This window comes from Kogia breviceps, chromosome 2, assembly GCF_026419965.1.
Source record: "Kogia breviceps isolate mKogBre1 chromosome 2, mKogBre1 haplotype 1, whole genome shotgun sequence".
NCBI classification, from domain to species: domain Eukaryota; kingdom Metazoa; phylum Chordata; class Mammalia; order Artiodactyla; family Physeteridae; genus Kogia; species Kogia breviceps.
In genome coordinates, this window is record NC_081311.1 from 31943673 (window position 1) to 31963481 (window position 19809).

The 19809-nt window shown below is 45.4% G+C and overlaps 1 protein-coding gene across 2 annotated transcripts in view; it reads left to right on the forward strand.

Annotated features, from left to right (window-relative positions):
- Window positions 1-19809, forward strand: part of BLNK (B cell linker) — an 82472-nt gene that overhangs the window by 43407 nt on the left and 19256 nt on the right. Inside the window, exons 5-9 of one of the 2 annotated variants that reach the window (XM_059054522.2) lie at window positions 1705-1779; window positions 3521-3677; window positions 6254-6417; window positions 11894-11975; window positions 13218-13289. In XM_059054522.2, the coding sequence (XP_058910505.1) occupies window positions 1705-1779; window positions 3521-3677; window positions 6254-6417; window positions 11894-11975; window positions 13218-13289 (550 nt within the window). The remainder of the gene's footprint in view (window positions 1-1704; window positions 1780-3520; window positions 3678-6253; window positions 6418-11893; window positions 11976-13217; window positions 13290-19809) is intronic. The other variant, XM_059054523.2, reaches the window with a different exon arrangement.

Sequence of the window (19809 nt, forward strand, 5' to 3'; positions counted from 1 at the left end):
ATGAGAGCCCAGGACTCCTGTCCAGTGCCCAGAATTGAGCCTGAGCCCAGCTCCGCACTGTGTACATCACCTGGAGTTGATTCAGAGTATCAGGAGACGGAAGTTCCTCCCGTTTCAACTGCAGAGAAAAGATTTTTGTAAAGAAGGAGTGAGGTGGCCTCACTGTGGGTCACTTAGGCACGGAGAGCCTCCCAGGGCCCAGCAGCACTGATCTCTCAGAAGCACTGCAGCTGCGCCCCCTGCTGGAGGCACACACACACACACACACACACACACACACACACACACACACGGCCACATCTGAAGCAAAGTTGAGACGCTGGACCAACATCCCCCAGGCAACCGAGAAAACTGAGCTCTCTGGCTGGAAGAAGACAAGGTGGGGACCTAGCAAACACAGAATAAAATCAGCCTGAAGAGGAGGGGATGACTTGTGTCCCCAGAGTTAAACAACCAAAATGAAGGTACCAGCTATAGTAAGGATTGATTGAACAGTCACTCACAATTGTTACCTTATTGGATTCCCTCGGTACATAGAATGAAATCCAGGCTTGTTGCTAAAGCCTCCAGACCTGATGAAATCCGACCCCTGCAGCCCTGTCTAGACTTCCCTGCACTCCCTCAGCAGTGGTTGCTCATCCCAGCCCAGGCACACAGGCCTGCCCTCAGTCCCTACAGCAGGTCGAGGTCCTGCCTGACTCAATGATTTCAGACTCATGGTCCTTGGGCAGGTGAAGGAAGAGGGGAAGAAAGGAGAAACCAGAGTAACCCCGTCCTTCTTCACTAGGTCGGCTCCTTCTTGTAATTCAGGCTTGGCTTAAGTGTCTGCTTCTCACCAGGAAGGCCTTTCCAGCACCCCCCTCTCCAAGACAGAATCGTTCTTCCCTTTGCTCTCTGTCTCAGGAACCCAACCATTCCCTCAGTGCATCTATGACCAGGCATATCTATTTTATCTGTTTGATTATTTACTTATTTATTATTCACTATTTGTTTGTTGTTGGTCTCCCATGCTAACATACAAGCACTCTGAGGCCAGGGACTGTGCTCTGAGTCAAGCATGATGGCTGGCACATAGTAGGTGCTCAATAAATATTGATTACATGAATGAAGGAATGGACAATTTGAGAAGATTTTTGTCTGATTACACATTCCCTTCTTCAAAGTTCCCATGAGACTGTCCAAAGTATTGTACTTCCTCAAGTACTGAATGAATGAATGAATGGATTAATTAATTAATTAACAAAAGAATTTTGTTTGTTATAATTTAGAATAATTTGGGGTGAAGAGATTTTTTTAAAACTCTCAGAAGTTTGAATAGATTCCCTTTTAATTCTCTTGATGAAAAGGCATTCAACACATTCTACTGTGCTTGCAGTAGGAGGGGCTTGTGGTACATCTCCCACAGAAAAGACTTTCCAAATGAAGGGCCAGTTCAGCACTTCCTGAGCATCCATTCCCTCCTCCTCAGTCCCTTCAGAGCCCAGGCAGCAGCTCAGAGCATTCATTCATTCCAAGTATGTTGGGTGTGCACCTACCCTGCAGCAGGTCCATTGCTGAGCCCTGAATATGTAGTCTAAGTCCAGTCCTCATGGGGGTACAGTCTGGTAGGCAGCCCAGTGTCAGAGGACGGCTGCCAGGAACAGCTGACGTGGGATCTCTCTCTTTCTACCTTCTCTGCCACCTCTGCCAACCTGGTCCTCTCAGTCAGACTGCTGTGCCGGAGGGGCTGCAAGGACTCCAGACTCCTCCCCGGGATGCACACTGATCCTCAGCCTCCAGGTAATTAAGTCTAGGAAGCCAGTCCCTGCTCCACGAAAACTGAAACAAAGTGGGATGCCCAAACCATCCCTCACTCAGGCACATGCGTCTGGCTGCCCACTGGTTCTTTCACTTTCTGAATGTCTATTAAAGACGCTGCTTCTCAGTGCTCATACTGACGTCTCCCTGGGATGCTGCAACAGCACCATTTGGGTCCTTGGCCTGGATGAAGAGGGTCCCTGGCTTGGGAAGCCAGGGTGTTGCCCTGTTAAGCCTCCCCCCTGGCCCACCCTTTCACTCCCGCTCCACCTCCAAAGAATAGTCTTTGGCTTCTCCAGAGCACAGACTGCAGGCTCAAATTACTCAACTCCTCTGGGCCTCAGTTTCCTCAAGTGCAAAATGGGATTTAAAAAAAAAACTATCTCATATGATTGTGGTGAGGGGTCAGTGACGTATACAGTGCATAGAAGTGTTAGTTATAATAATAATCATTACTATTATCATTACTTTATTCAGCCTAGTTTCATATTCCCATCTGCTATTTCTGACCTCGGGGTTTGGGAAAATCCCCCCTACAGGAATTTTCTTACCTCCCCCCTCTCCCTGTCCCTTCCTGGCTCCCCCATGCCACGGTAAGGACAAGCACCCTCCTTTGGGCTCCTTCCTCCTTTTATTCTCTCTCCCCCCCCACTCCTCCAGCCACCTCGGGAAAAGCTCTATTTTCAGCCTCCTTTCTCTTTCCTTATCCCACTCTTCACCCTCTTCCTCTCCTCTCCCGCATCTCCCTACGGACTGAGGAGGAAAGTACAGTGTTCACTCACTGATTCCTTCACTTGTTCCAAACATCCTGGGTGCCTATCATGTGCTGGCCCTGTCACGGGCCCCGAGGATACAGCAATGCAGGAAACACTATACCTGCCTCAATGTTACACAATTGCCAGGGAAAGGAGACAGGCCAAAAGGCAGGTGCATCAGAGATTCATCGGAAAATCACGTACGGGTCGATCATCATGTCAGGCAGTGTGAAGGGGAGTGGGCCCAGGGGTCAGAGGGCCTCTTAAGTCCTGAGTCAGACACTTCCTCCATATGAACATATACGCATGTGCGCTACACACATAAACTGCCTCTGAACAAAACGCCCAAGAAGCTACTCACTCTGTCTCTCGGGAGAGGCACTGAGCGGCTTGGAAGACTTCCCTCCTTGTGAACTGTTGGAACTTTAGACTGGCTCAATGTATTTTCAGTACGGACTTAAATAAAATCTACATGAAAAAAACAAACAAAAAGAAAGAGAGTGGACTCTGAGTCAATTTCAAGTCCTTGTCCCTGCAGCTGTCTAGCTCTGTTTAAAACAAACAAACCTTATCTCCTCAAAGGTGTTTGTATTCCTGAGCTTCTCCTTACCCTCTCTTATTAAACTTCCATTTTCCTCAACCATCAACTTTCATGATTCATAAAACCTATTTGGTTCTTCTATTTTATTGGGTCCTTTTTCTGTCTTCTTAAAATATATTTTATCTCTGGCTGTTCTTTGCAGACATACAGAATTCAGCCATCCTAGGGGTTAGAGGTCCATGCGTTCCCCCAGGATAGCAATCCAGGGGGATACGTTTTGGAGGCAAAAGACCCGGCTTCCACCCCAGGGCTGCCGACAACAGCTGCCTAACCCTGGTTAGCCGACCCCTCCCAGCCTTGCTCGCTCGTCCCTCCGTCCCTCCTAAAAGCACGCGTGGGGCTCCGAGCATGGTATCTGTACTTGCAGGACAGCGATTATGAAAACCCAGATGAGCACTCCGACTCGGAAATGTATGTGCTGCCGGCTGAGGAGGCTGGGGACGACAGCTACGAGCCACCACCCGCCGAGCAGGAGACTCGGACAGTTCACCGGGCCCTGCCCTTCACCAGGGACGAGTACGTAGGTGAGTCCCCCCCCACACCCCAGACCTTTGGCGCTCGGCCTTCAGGGCAGCAGGGAGCGGGGCAGGCCAAGGTCGCAGGTTGGTGGGCACCTCCCACTCGCACCACCTCCAAGTGGGTCATCTGGTCACCCACAGGCACGGGAGTCCCCGCTGGTAAGCTTGCCCTTTGGGGAAGGGAGGGGGTAGCCTTCTTAAACTGGGAATTTGAAAACAGGCAAAAGATAAAACAAGCACATCCTGACGTAGCTCCCACCCCACCTCAGTTCCTGGGAGTCCCCAGAGAAATCAACCCAGGATTAGTCCCTTCTTCTCTTCTGGCTTCCTGCGTACAGGTTCTGGAATTTCTCTTGAGATGGCTGTACGGAACCAGGATGACCTTCAGGGATCCCAGTGTCTGCTAAGACCCCCTCCTTCCTCCATCCCTCCCACCGCAGCCCCATGCTGGCAGGCTGTACAGATACACTGAGTCTGGACTGTAGAGTTTTAACTGGGGGAAGGGGCAAGGGGAGGGGATAGGGGTGAAGCCTTCTAAGCCTGGAATTAGCCTTACTGGTTAAAAGGACGAGTCTTAGGTGTGGCCTCCAGGCCCGAGTGTAGCTTTTAATGCCCCCCGCCCACCCCCCAAAAGAAGAAGTCTGTGTTCCATTCTAACAGGTGACTAAGTTCAGCCAGGTGAGGAGGGGAGTGTGTCCATGTGGTCACCGTGAGGCTAGGAGTCCTACACAGCAGCCCTACGTGTAAAGGGTTTAATGTCCCTTATCCCTGAGGATAAGTTCCTCCTTACAGGATACCAGGTACTGCCCCTGCTTCATGCCACATCTATTGAGGACCTACTATGTGCTGGAGCTATGCTAAGCAGCAAGCAAGGCAGGCAGACTCCCAGACTTTTTACAGTTTACAACTTAGTGCTTTACAGTCATGGCTTACCTCACCTTCTTGATAGTCACAGAGGAAGAAAGTGAGGCTCAGAGGAGTGAACTCACTGGGCCAAGGTTTGTAAGTGGCGGAGCTCGGATGCAAGTCGGGCCTTTCAGCCTCCAGAGCCCGTGCTCTTCACCACTCCGCTCCACACACCGCAACCAAATCTGTGACCTCGTTCAATCATCGCAACAACCCTGGGAAGGAAGGGGCTGCGCCAGGCCCGTTTTACAGACCAAGAAACCGCTATTCAGGACGGTTAAGCAGCTCATTCCAGCTCCTACTCTTCAAAGCCTGTCTTCTGTGCTTTGCTCCTTCCGACGGGCTTAAATCTTATATTAAGAAATCTCAGTAAACTCCAAGAGCTGCCAATAAAACTACAAAAACTGACAGTCATAGGCATAGTAAGGTAGATGCCTTGCTGCCTGAACGCAGCTGCGCCACCAGAAGGAGGCTTCCGAGGAGGTGCCAAGTGCAAAGTTAACCACATACCTTCAACGAGGCAGAAGCGCGAGCCGGGGGCTGCAGCAGACGCCGGGAGGAGAGCAGAGTGGGACGGGCAGAGGCAGGGGCAGCTGTGTCAAGCTGGGGGCCGGCTGTAGCGGGGGGGAGGAGCAGGAAGCCAGTGTAAGCGCCTGTGCTGGTTCCAGGGAGGGGAACCCGCCAGGTTATTCCTACGTGAAGATTTTCCCACAGTGTATCAGTCAAAATCTGTGCTCGCAGATCAACCAGGTAGACTCCCTGTTGCCTAAGCCCTCCACCACATTATGCAGGTAAGGTTAGTTCTGCATATTAGGCATTGGCTCTGCCAGGCACAGTGTTCCTCCTGCCTTGCTGCTTTCTCCCTAATTCCTACAATAACTCTCTGAGGTGGATAGTTATGATCCTCATTTTAAAAATGAGGAATGTGAGTCCCAGAGAGGTTACCTAATGAAGAAGCAGCCCAAAGGAGCACCGCTGGTGGATGGAGAGCAGGGGACTGAATGCAGGGCCCTTGACTTCAGAGCCTGGACTCCTTCCCTGACACCTGGTGAGGACGGTCCTGGACCAGGGGGTACTCACGACTTCCCCATGATTCGAGGACATCATTAAGGAGAGGAACGTATAGGTTCACCCGGATAAGTAGTTGCAACCCTGAATACACCTTAGAATAACCTGGGGAATTTTAAAACCTATAATACCAGGTCCCTCCCCAGAAGTTCAAACTGCATGTCTGGAGTGGGGCCTTGGCATTTTTTAAAGCTCCCAGGTGGTTCCTATGTGTAGGCAGGATTGAGAATCACTGCCCTTAAAGCTTCACGGAGCAAAGTGAACCCCTGAGGAGTACCGCCCCACCTGAGACCACCCCCCACCAACGCCAAGGTCACCATCCACTCTGTTTAGCAGAGTGTTTCGGCTGTCTGCTCTCCCGGGTCTGTGGGTCTCCATCAGTCCCTAGGAGGACGTTTTTGATGAGGACATTCTTCTGGTTTTTATAATGTAAGTCAATGGGCAGTTGAAATTTTTGCCTAACATGTCATTCTACTCTTTAAGGGAATGCCCCATGGCTACATAGACTCTGGGGGTTTTATACTTTCTAGATCTTGGTGGCTTCCGCCCAGGGAATGATCCAGAAACTGTTCATCTTATGCTCTGTTGTTCTTGTTTTTCCTCTCAAGACAATCGATCAAGCCAGAGGCAGTGTCCGCCCTTCAGCAAGACCCTTCCCAGTAAACCCAACTGGCCGTCGGCAAAGGCAAGGCAGGCCACCACTCTGCCAGCCCCGACTTCTCTGCATAAACCTCAAGTCCCACCCAGACCCAAAGAGCTCCTTGAGGATGAGGTAAAGTAAATCTGTCCAGAAGACTGCCCAGACCAAGTGGAAGGCAGGATGTGGGCCGGATAGGGGGAGGGGCAGGACAGTGTGGCCTCAGGCGTGTCTTCCTTCCTCCAGGCCCTGCTCTCCGGCCAGCACTAGCCACCCTGCCCCCTCTAACTCTCCATTGTTATGCTGCAAGGATGTTTTCTTTAAAAATGGCATATATGGTCTTATTTTTAGCACTTTCATTTACTACAGGCATATATATCCATACTGGAGCTGTGCCCCTCTAATATTTCCTTCGAGAAAGAGTCCCTCGGTTTCCTGCAAACCTCTCTTTCCTCCGTCACATATTTCCCTCTTTATTCTCCATTGCTTCTCTCCCTGTCCTGCCTCATTTTCTTTCCCCCAGCTTCTTTTCTCTCTGATCCTCCACCCTCCTCCTCTAAAATGCAGAGGGGTGCAGTGGGACATACACTGGAGACCCCTAGTCTGTAGGAAGACCCTGCACAACCCGTGGAGGAGCGGACCCCTCACTTCCCTCGGCAGCTCTTGCTTCTCACTCCCTCTCCCCAGCCCCGGGTATCCAGGGACCATCTTTGCCGATTGTCCAGGACCCAGCTCTAGGTTTACGTCATCAATCTCCCTTCTGCCGGCACCTAGATTTTCACGTCTTATTCCAAAAGGAATTGTTCCAATTAAAAAATGAACAGGTAAACCCATCAGGCTATTGTAGGAATGACTGATAAAGCCTAATATGTTATGGCTCCCAGATGTACTTGTATTTTAAATAAAGTCAAAGGCAAGTCCTCAAACTTAGCCATTAGAACCACCCTACAGGTGTAACCGTCTGAGAAAGAAAATAACGTTAAAGGCAACTCTTAACCATCACCAGACATAATCTTACTGCAGCTTCTCGAAGAAGTAACTTGTTTTTATACATTTATTTATTTATTATTATTTTTTTTTGCTGTGTTGGGTCTTTGTTACTGTGCATGGGCTTTCTCAAGTTGCGGAGAGTGGGGGCTACTCTTCGTTGCGGTGCGCGGCTTCTTATTGAGGTGGCTTCTCTTGATGCAGAGCACGGGCTCTAGGCACGCGGGCTTCGGTAGTTGTGACACATGGGCTCAAGTTGTGGCTCACGGGCTCTAGAGCGCAGGCTCAGTAGTTGTGGCACACGGGCTTAGCTGCTCCGCGGCATGTGGGATCTTTTGGACCAGGGCTCAAACCTGTGTCCCCTGCATTGGCAGGAGGATTCTTAACCACTGCGCCACCAGGGAAGCCCCGGAAGTAACTTGTTTTTAAATGCCTGCAGATGATAAAACCTACAGCTTATGAGCATGTTGTGAAATGACCTTCATTTCCACCTTAGTATAATTTGTAGCCCAAGAAGAGATGCAAAAGAGAGACTTTGAAATAAAACAGAGGCAGCATCCAAGCTCAAATTCCTGCTTTGACCCTTACTAGTTGTGTGACTTAGGCAAGTCAGATAAACTCTCTGAGCCTCAGCTTTTCCTCTCTTCAGGTTATTTTAAAGATTTAATAAAGTTATATATATATATATATATATATATATATATATGTACCACTAAATACAGTGCCTCACACAAAGAAGGATTCCATGTATCATGTATATATCGGATTCCTTTCTACCATATTCTAGATTCTTTATAAAATCCAGTTTTCTAGTTTCTCCTGAAGACTGAGGGCCTGTCAACACTTGGCCAGCCATGGCCTCAAAGCAGCTGAGCCTCCTGGCAATACTCCAGCTCAGCTGTGAATCCCTGGCCGCTGTTTCCATTTGTCATAATCCCCATCACTCATACAAGACTTGCACACACCCTGACTCTGTACATGCCCCATTTATTGTTCCACGCCTGCTCCTGTAAGTATTTGAGTTTATGACCCCCTCTCTAGGGACAGTTTAAGTCAGGAGGTCAGCAGACTGAGAATGAGTGTGGTTTGTCAGTCCTCAGCCTGTGTGTCAGTCTGAGAGGGGATGCTGCCGTTTCAGGGTGAGAACAGGGTGGCCAGGAGAATCTGAGCATGGGATACGGTAGGGAGACCGTCTGTTAGGGTCTCACCGTGAACTCCTTCGGCGTTCGGCAAATCCACAGGAAGATATCAATTCAGACACAGAATACAAATGAAGACTGTGGGTTATGTGAAGTTCTCCATTTCTGTGACTAACTGGAGGTGGACCCCAGTGGGGAGAGGCCGAGCTTTGCTAATAGCCGCCTTGTGGAGGTGGCTCAGGCAAGTCTGAACCAGTGGGAAAAGGAGAAGTCTGGAGGAGGCACATTCTGGAATGGGCAGATGGACAGTCAAGATGAGAAGGAGGTTTAAAAAAGAAAAAAGAGGCCAACATTAAGATCTGGCTGAGCCATTAGATAGGAAAAGAAGAAGTCAAACAGAAGCATAAATGAAAATGTTTAACTCTGCCGTACAGGTTACAGGCAAAATATGGGGGTACAGGCTGACCACAGAGTTGGAGGACGGAGGAAGGAGCATCTGTGCTGTAACAACGAGAGCCGCTAACACTTGACACGTGCTGTGTGTCGGTGGTGTTCTGAGCACTCTGTATGTATTATCTCATTACATCCTCACGGCAACCCTAGGAAGTGTGTGCTATTATCATCCCTATTACAGATGAGGAAATGGTACAGATGAGGTGCAAAGGGGCTGAAGAACTTGTCCAAGGTCACAGAAGTAAATGATAGAGCCAGCATTTGAAATCAGATGATGAGATACTAGATCCCAGGTGCTAAAGAGCAATCCTGTGCCACCTCTCCAGTATCCACTGAGAAGAGACCAGCTCTTCATTCAACACAGATGTGCCAGGGCTTCATTGGTGCCCAAAGCAGACCCAGTACCTGTCCTTGCAGGGCATCAGTTTTGTGGTTTTATGTGACCTTGGATAGATTACTCAACTGCTCTCAAATTCCTCATCTGTAAAATGAGGATAAGTATACCTAACTTAATGGTAGGTATCATTGAAAGAATTCAGTAAAATAATGTATGTAAAGCTATTAAATGTCCACATGAGTTGTATTAAGCAAGAAACTCATGTGGGCATTTAATAGCTCATCTTAACGACTCCTGATATGGAATGGGGTGAAGGGCAGTGGAAAAGTGAAAATAAGATGAAGCTGTGGTGCTCCTATTTTTCACATTTAAAGTTTGGGGGAAGGCAAACATGTAAATACCTAAAGCAGGTGTCTTAATACTGAACAGCTACACACTGGAGTTGATCTAAGATTATTTTTAAAATAATCATCTATATTTTAATCAGGCCATTGTAAAAACTGAGGAAGGATTCTAACAGCATGTAGGTTGTGGCAGTAGAATAATCTGCCTGGCTTCAAAAGACCAATTATTCATGTAACTACAGCCAGTTTTTTGTGATGTGAACATGGAATAAGGGGGTTTATATTAAAACACCGCAGCAACGTGAAGATGAACTTGTTAGGACACAGATTATGATGATTCTTGATCATTTGCTTATTTTGGCAGGTAACAACTTTATAGTACAGTATTATAGTATAATACTCGTGGTACCTACCTTTTTGGGTTATTACAAGGAATAAGTGAGATTACACATGTAAAGTACTTAGAAGAGCACCTGGCAATAAGTGCTCAATAAATGTTTGGTTTTTGTTTCTCCCAGCCCATGTTGGCAACCAACCAGGGCAGGTTGTAAAAACCACTTCTGAGATCTGGTTACTTTATTTACCTCTTATAAAATCACTCCCTCCCTATATTTAAGGTCAATTGATTATTGACAAAGGTGCCAAGACAATTCAATGGGAAAAATTAGTTTTTTAAACAAAGAGTCCTAAGATAACTGTATATACACATGCAAAAGAATGAAATTGTACTCCAATCTCACACCATATATAAAATGTTAAATAAAACTGGATCATAGTTCTAAGTGTAAGAGCTAAAACTATAAAACTCTTGGAAGAAAACGTAGGTATAAATCTTTTTTTTTTAATTTTAAAAATTTATTTTATTTATTTATTTTTGGCTACATTGGGTCTTCGTTGCTGTGCGCGGCCTTTCTCTAGTTGCGGAGAACGGGGGCTACTCTTCATTGTGGTGCGCGGGCTTCTCATTGTGGTGGCTTCTCTTGTTGTGGAGCGTGGGCTCTAGGCACGCAGTCTTCAGTAGTTGTGGAACACAGGCTCAGGAGCTGCAGCTCACAGGCTCTAGAGCGCTGGCTCAGTAGTTGTGGCACACGGGCTTAGTTGCTCTGTGGCATGTGGGATCTTCCCAGACCAGGGGCTCAAACCTGTGTCCTCTGCATTGGCAGGCAGATTCTTAACCACTGCACCATCAGGGAAGCCCAGGTATAAACCTTTATGACCTTGGGATAGGCAATGGTTTCTTAGATACAATACCAAAAGCACAAACAACAAAAGAAAAAAGTAGATAAAATTGACTTTAAAATGTAAAACGTTTGTGCTGCAAATGATACCATAAAGAAGATAAAAAGACAACGTGTAGAATGCGAGAATTTGTTTGCAAATTATATATCTGATGAGATTTAAATCTAGAACATTTAAGGAACTCTTATAATCCAAGAATTAAAAAGACAAACAACCCAATTAAAAGTTGGCAAAGGGGTTGAACAGACTTTTCTCTGAAGAAGATATACAAATGGCCAATAAGCAGACGAAAAGATGCTTAACATCATTAAGGGAAATGCAAATCAAAAATCACAATTAGATACCACTTCACACCTACAAGGATGCTTACAATCAGAAAGACAGACAATAACAAGTATTAGTGAATATGTGGAGAAATTGGAACCCTCATACATTGCCAGTGAGAATGGAAAAATTGCGCAGCCACTTTGGAAAACAATTTAACAGTTCCTCAAACTATTAAATATAGAGCTACAATATGACCCAGCAATTCCACCGCTAGGTATAGTCTCAAGAAAAAAGTCCATCTACACAAAACTTGTACATGAATGTTCACAACAACGTTATTCATAATAGCCAAAAAAGTAGAAACAACCCAAATGTCCATCAACTGATGAATGGATAAGTAAAATGTGGTATAGTCACACAATGGAATAAAATTTGTCCATAAAAGGGAATGAAGTACTAAAACGTGGTTAAACCTTGAAATTACTATGCTAAGTGAAAGAAGTCATGAAAGACTGTGTATTGAAATATTGTATGATTCCATTTATATAAAATGTCCTTAATGGGCAAATCTTAAAGATAGAGAGAAGGTTGGTGGTTGACTAGGTCAGGGGAGGGGATGGATGGGAGTGGCTAATGGGTGCAGGGTTCCTCTTGGGGGTGATGGAAATATTCTAAAGATAGATTGCAGTGATGTTTGCACACTCTGTTAATACACTACAAATCACCAAACCACTTTACAAAGGGGATTTAATGGTATATGGATTATATCTCAGAAGATTTTTTTAAATATCACTGCTTCTTATGCAGTAAACTCTGAATATAGAGCATTTCTGTATTTCTTTTAGGCTGATTATGTGGTCCCTGTGGAAGATGAAGATGAAAACTATATTCATCCCACAGAAGACAGTTCACTCCCATCTGAAAAAGGCAAGAGTTTGTCGTTTTAAGCACCTGAAAACTTCTGCAGTTGATAGAGGCATACAAGACCATTTGGTAGCAAGCTCTAAGGGGCTCAGAAATGATAGTGCCCAGGCCTCTCTCCTCTGTGGCCATAGCATTTGCCTTCTTTGGCTAGTGGAACAGAGAGCATAGTGAGCAACCCATCTCTGTGTTTTGTAGCTTTTACCCTTCTTTCTCCATCCTCTTCCATGATTTAATACTCTCTTCTCAAGGTATAAAAGCACCTAAGTTCTTCTCTTTAGCTCCTCACTTAGAATGGATTTCTTATAAAACCTAATACTCACAAAGTCGTGAGCCACCATGTTGACCTTACAAATATTGCACCAGGAACAGTTTCTGCAGAGGACTGAAAAAATGAAAGAGTAAAATATGCTCTATGTTCTAATTCTTTAAAATTGAGTGCTATCTCAGGCCCATGAGAAACATTTCATTTGTAAATCCTTCACAAAATAACAAAGGCAGTTACAAACAAATTATTTTCAAAAGCCTGTGCCACGTAGCCTCAGATGAGGCATGGAACAGTGTATGATTACTCTGGATATAGTCGCTATGGAGAATATAATCCTGTATAAACACTGCCTCTTCAAGTAACATTACTCATCTAATAAACTTGACTCCAAAGTAGCAATACTCAGCTTTTACACTGCCATCATGTCACAGCCCTCTCCCACGCCCTAAATATCACTGACAGCTTCTAGACCCACCAGAATTCCTGAATTCACCCATCACCATGAAACAATAAATACAAATTAAATGCCCCCACCTCCACCCCCCCATAAACCTACAAAATCCAAGAGGAATTTTATGTGTTACATGTGTTACATGTGGCAGGGAAGGTGGGGCTATTAATCTGGCCCCTCCACTGTTAGTTCAATGCATGTCTCCTGGTAAAAAAACAAACTCATCTCCTAGACACCCAGTTTGGCAAATGAAATTCCAAGCCAGTAATTCACTTTAATCATTAATATATTCATTCTAAAAATGTTTTTTTCTTTTGAGAAGGCTTCTCTTAATGGCTTGTGGGCTTACTAATTGTGTCTCCCATTCTTTGCAGATTTTCTGGTCTGACCCATCATTTCCACAATGCATTTTTCCATAAGTGTGAATCACCCTCAGTAGACTATGTACTATATATGTATATGTGTGTGTGTGCGTATATATATATATATATATATATAATTATAATATAGGTGTGATTTTGTGTTTCAGCTCCCATGGTGAATAGATCGAACAAGCCAAATAACTCCTCAAAGCCAGCCTCACCTCCAGGGACAGCTTCAGGTAGAGTGTACACATGATTTGGTGGTTTGTTTCTGGTTTCTTTTTATTGTGAAATGATTACATTTGGGGGTTTCATTTTTAATCTGTTCTAAATAAGACAAACAACTCAGAGCAAATATTAAGAAATAATCCCTTGTATTTCCAAATGTCCTAATAAATGGTAACAGAGGCCTTCTCGTCATGCCCAGCCACTGCCTGGGGGCACCTATGTGAGGGGACCCTGGCCCCCGGGCCCCTGTGCCTCTACCAGACAAGTCTTCTTTCTCATCCTCCCTCTCTGGGCACTCGCAGGCTTGCCCTCCTTCTCCCCTCCCCTGACAGAGGACGCCTGCACCTTTCAGCCCCAGCTCTCTGCAATTCCTTCACAATATCGTGCGCTTAAGAGCTTGGGTTATGGGCCAGGCATCTCAGTGCTCCCTATTATCAACTGTATCACTTGGGGTCTGTACTTCACCTCTCCAAGCATCGCATTTTCTCATCGGTAAATGGAGATGATAGCCCGTGCCGAGACAGGAGAATTCTGAAATTGTGCATGGGAAATTCTTAATGCAGTGCCCGGCACACAGTAGGTGCTCGGTAGAGTATTATTTTTCACTTCTTTCCGGTTTATCCATTCTTCTGGCTTCACTTCTCTGGTCTAAGCTGATAACTCTCTGGTGTCCAGCCTTCACCTTTCTTCCCTTCTGAACACGTTGACCTTCCCACTACCTCAAGCTCAGTGCATCCATCACCCTAACCCTTCGGGCATCCCCATTCCTCTTTACACATCAGCCTCCAGGCTCCAGGTCTCAGAGTGCCCATGTTCTTTCCCAATTCTGCTTTGCTTTTTCCTGAATTTGCTGTTCTAGTTTAGTTGCCACCACCTGAACCAGGTTTTCTTTACCTTATCTCTTCATACCTTCTGTCTTACAGAGTCCACTAGCCATACTCTTGCCTCCAGGCTCTCTCCTCAGTCACTGAGCTGAGCTTCTGACCCCCTCCAAATGTTGCTAGCTTCATTCCATTACAAAGTTAGTTTTTACCATGTCCTCCCTACCCAACCATGAACACTCAGTGTTTCCTAGGTGTCTCCTGTAGGGTTTGGCAACCCCCAGACTGAGGCCCAAAGTACTGAGTGGCACCCATACCCCAACCCTTTTACAGCACCGAGAGGTGCAGGAGCTTCCTCAACAGCATTCTCTCCTTCTCCTCTCCCCCACCCTGTACCAAACACACGCACACACACACACACGCACACACACACACACACACACGCACACACGCACACACACACACACTCCCTTCTCTCCCAGACCTGAAGGCTGAACACAGAGACTGGGAGACTGACCTCTGCTTTCAGGGACGTGCTCCTTGAGAGAAAATGAAAGAAGAGTATTTTTAAAAATCTTTTCCTCGACTCATTTCCTGTGCAATTGCTCACCCTCTTCACAAGTTCTTATTTATCCTCCCCCTCGGAATCCACGGGCTCTTTATACCTGGGGACTGGAGGTCAGAGGCATCTTATCCAGCTCATCTTAATTTCTGGGAACAAAAGTCAACACACCAACCTAAAACGTCACGGCGAGGTCACTTTGGTCCCAACTGAAACGGAGACTCCTGACACGTGATAACTCCGAAGGGCTGTGATTACTGGAATAGAAAACCTTTCACTGAAACAGATAAATGAAGGCTTAAACCCTCCTTTAGAATAATAGTTTAATACCCTCTGGTGCTTACATCTTAAAATGCTCTTCTTGCCTTACAAAGACCTCTTCTTCCTAAAACACACCCAGTACTCCAATCAGCCTGTCTTTCCCATAAGACTCTCAGCTCCGTGTCTCGCTCATAGCTGTGTTTCCAAGGCTTAGACAGGACCTGGCTCAGAGTAGGTGCTGAAATGGTAGATGGGTCAGTTGGTTGAGAGAGCGATTGAGTCCCCCAACTCTGGCTGTCTTTAAGGAATCACATGGCCCCATCATGAAGGCATTAGCCCACTGGATTTATTATTCATTCGTTAGCTATATTTTATCACTAGCGGCATCAGATGAAGAAACCAAACCTGAACAAGAAAATAATTTCCTGGTTAAATGATTATTGGATATAGACAGGAGGAAGTTCAGGAGGAGGAAGGAAGTGAGATAACTTGCGGGGGTGGGGCACGGGTAGGGAACAAACCTGAACAGTTAGAGGGAGTTTCTGAGTGTGAAAACAGTACAGTTTTCAGAGATGATTTTTACAAAAGGAATAATAATCAGACTACTTGCCTGTGTCTTTAAATAACTGATCATTGTCTTTAAAGGCTTCAGAAGGTTCCCTGATAGGTATCATGAAAGTGCTAAGGTTTCAGGGGTTTCTGTTAAAGTTCCACACCACAACACTTGCCTCTGGTTAATGTTGCTTTTGGCTCTTTGATGGCTAATAAGGTGCTGGCCGCAGATTACATAGCGTATTAGGTGCAGAGGTAGGCTCTCCCTCTCCTTCATGTTCCATACTGGGAAGTACAGTAGCAGGAGTTAGCACAGACTCCAAAGCCAGAGGGTCCAAGTCTTCACTCACTAGGTGCCAGACTTTGAGCAAGCTAAGTAATCCCTCTGTTTCTTAGTTTCCTCTCCTGAAAACAATGAAGGGGAAAATCACACCTATGCCTAGGGGGTATTGTGAGAATTACATGAGTAAAAAGATACGAATCACACTCATAAAATGATAGCTCTTTGTGATTTATTGTTGTTATTGTTCAGAATCCCTTGTTTAACCTGCCTTGATTCATGACCAGTCTGGCACATCACCCGGTACACATCTCAGAGAAGTGTTTCTTCCTTTCCATATCAAGTTTTACTCGAAATTTCGGGGTTTTTCAACCTCAACACAGTTGGCATTTGGGGCTAGGTGATTTTCGTTGGAGCTGTCCTGTGCATCGCAGGCTGTTTAGCTGCATACCTGACCTCTGCCCACTAGATGCTACTAGCACCCCCTTCCCCAGTAGTGATAGGCAAAGATGTCTCCAGTCATTGCAGAAAGTCCCTGAGGGAGGGGGACAAAATCACTCCCAGTTAAGGAGCACTGGTCTAAACAAACTGAAAGACTGAAGTCCATTGTGATTTATCTCTAAACGAGCATTTAGAAGAAGGCAGCACAACCTCTGGCTAATTTGTAGCTTTTGTCAGAAAAGGGTAGACAGAGCATGTATTTCTGAGCTTGCTCTAAGTAAACAGCATTTTTAAAGTATTCTATCTCTTTATTTCTTAAAATAGGGGAGGAGTTTCAGAATTTACAATTCCCTGCTAATATGCAAACAGAATTTTACCCACAGCCCAAATTATTCTTAAGTTGTTAAATTAAATCTCTTTTATGTATTTTGTAAGAGTTCATATAGTACCTGAGAGTAAGGGATGCTTCGGCTAGTATGCAAGCCCCACTAATGATAATAGGGTGTCTATAACAGCTAAAAGAGAGTTAAATCCCAAGGGCTTACAATGCCAACACTGAGATCATTAGGAATAAGGAAACCTACCACCACTGTATGCAAAACTGAAAAGAGGATGATGCATAAAATATACGTGGTAGAAGGAAAAACTAAGGGTAAATTGTTTTCCAAGTTAAGAAACTTTGGTAAGCACCAGCTTGTGCAAGGCCTGTGCTGTTAAATCAAACCTTAACATAACTTTTTGCTCCCTATGATTTAAACAAAGATGATTTTTCTCTTTTATTAGTATGCTTTTGGACACATCTCCCTCCATTGCATCCCCAGTTTCTCCCTAGGAGCTTTCCAACCAAGAATTCGGCTTGGCCAGGAAGCAGGGATCCTGGCAATGAGAAGGGTACGGTGTTGTCCTACCCCAGGCATGCCCCGGGGTCTGACTTCAGCCAGGGAGGCAGAGAGGGTCACTGGCCTATGAGGAGTAACTCTCCATCCTCCCGTGGGCATTCACAAAAGCAGCCCCCTGTTTCACTAATCTTTCCCCACATAAGGGAGAAGCAGCAAGTGAATCTGACATGCCAAATCATGCCCCAGAGTAACATTATGAGATATTGGCTACAGAGGACACTGCCTGCCTAGGCTTTCAACTTGAATGGCCTTGGTTTCCAACCTTGGCCCTGCCCGTTAACCCCCCTGAGCCTCTGTTTGCTCCCCTTGATGTTATGTGAGGCTTAGAAGTGGCACATGTGAAGTACCTGGCACAGTGCCCAGCACCTAGAGATACTGCCGTGGTTGATAACAAGATGAGAAAATGAAAATAGCAATAATCATATTTACTGAGATCCTTTATGAGCTATAACTTACGTATCATAAAACTCACTCATTTTACATGTATAATTCAAAGTTTTTTGCAAATCATTACATTTATAGAGTTTTGTAACCAGCACTACAATTCAGTTTTAGAAACTTTCTGTGCCTACCCCAACTCCAAAAGAGCCATTATGCTCATTTGTGGTCAATGCTTTTCCCATCCTTAGCCCTGGGTAACCCTGATCTGCTTTCTGTTGCTATAGAGTTGCCTTTTCCAAACATTCATATAGATGGAGTCATATAATATGCAGTCTTTTCCATCTCACTCCTTTCACTTAGCATAACATTTATGACCCTCAAAACTTTCAGTCCCTTTCCAGCAATATTACTTTATATTTGGCTAATGCTTTACATGTTCAAAGTTACCTTATTACCTAACCACAGTAACTCTGTGTTAGATAAAGTAGCTAGTGGCATCCCCATCTCACAGAGGGGGAAACTGAGGCATAGTGGCTCGTAAGAGGTCACACAGCCAGTTTGGTGGCAAAGAAATAACTGGAACCCTGTCTTCCTGATGCAAAACCAGAGCTTGTACTGGACTCCACCACCACAGAGGACAGCCAGCATGCCCCTCCCCCTCCTCTGATTGCAGAAGTTATTTAAGAGGAGGGAAGGGGAAGGGAAGACGTTGGCTGACTGTTTGCAGATATGAAGGAAAGGGAAGCTTAGTAAAGAAGCCAGGCAGTAGATATGACAACAATAACATGCCCGGGCCAAGCGAGCCCTTGGTGAAAAGAGAGGGGATCCCTGGGAGGAAATTCTGACTTAGACCTTCTTTCTACTTCCTTATTTTTCAGACAAGGGTGTTTCTTCTCTTCCCCGAAACTTTCTATCAACATCTATGAGTAGCCAAGTGTATTTTCACAATGTGAATCTTAAGTATATGTGAAGAACAATATCAACTTGATACCCTTGCTAATAAAACACAGTTAGACTCATACTACTACATATTCAGATGACATTTCAGTTTATTGTCGGAGGAAATGTTAAAAATTCCATATGTAGTCTCTTTCTCAAAATGTTTTTAAAAATCCCATCCGGGTCAGCTTACATCTAAGTAAGGGTTACATGGGAGGAGCCGTTCCTTCACCAGATGCCACTGGTGAGTGCTTATGGAAATTAGCCCTATGTAAGGACTATGTGTAGAAAGAGTAAATGGGCTCTGAGTGAGAGCCTGAAGGCCTCTCTCTAGTCAAGTACATGAGAATGAACTTTATGAGCTCTGCGTTTAATACTTTTCAAAGACTTGTTCCCTTTTTTGTGTGTTTGGAATAGGTGGTCCCATCAGATGAGGTGGCATGGGGGTGCATGTGTCTTCTCTTGTTATAGATTCTGAGAGGGCAGAAGCCTATGTCTACTTCTTCAGCTCTTCCACAGCCCCTAACACAGTGCCTCCAAGGGCTTTACACGTACCAGGTTCTCAATAATTCTTGGTAATAGATTATTACCTCAGTGTTTACTTACGTGTGCTTTATCTTGCAAACTCAAACAATACATACTGTGGGCAAGTCCAACCTATATGTACAGAGTATCCCCTTTAAGTCCATTAGGAATTGTGGACTTATAAATGTATTAAGTTCTTAATTAAAACATTTATTCAGTTCAATTTAATTCAGTAGAGAGCCTTTATCTCACTGAGCAGTAACGTCCAGGCATGTGGTATCAGCCAGAGAGGAGGCAGCTGGGACGCGCCAGAGCTGGCTTAGCTCTGGTCTCTCCCCATCCAGGCCTGCTCCCTATCCCAGCAGTGAATCTCTGCCTGTCTCTCACCTTCTTCCCTCATAACGATGCTCTCTGGGCACGGTGGACAAGGCCCTCTGGGTCCCTTCTGTGACTTTAGAAGATGAGATTTGGGTAATAGCTTGCTGCTTCTCTCCATATGTCTATTTCTGCAAAGAGCAAAGGCCCTAAGAACTCAGAGATGAATGAATGAATGAATGAGTGTTCTCCGAATGTGAGGTTAGGTTTGTGTACTGTGTAAATGTGGTTAGGAATGAGCAGTGTCTATAGGTGTGATCAGGAGTGGTGGCTCTGTGCCCCTCTGTCTCTAGGCATTGCTGTTGTGCACATTTGTTCAGTGCATATAGATACAAGTGTGAGCTCTTAGCTCCCTTCCATAGGAACACTTGTGAGCTCTTATTGAGCCCACAGAATCAGGGGCTCTGAACTTGTCCCAAGGGGGAAATGAGAAGGTCATTTAGCAATGTTTAGATGGAGTTCCTAATTAACATCCTAGTTCTGAGCTTATAAATT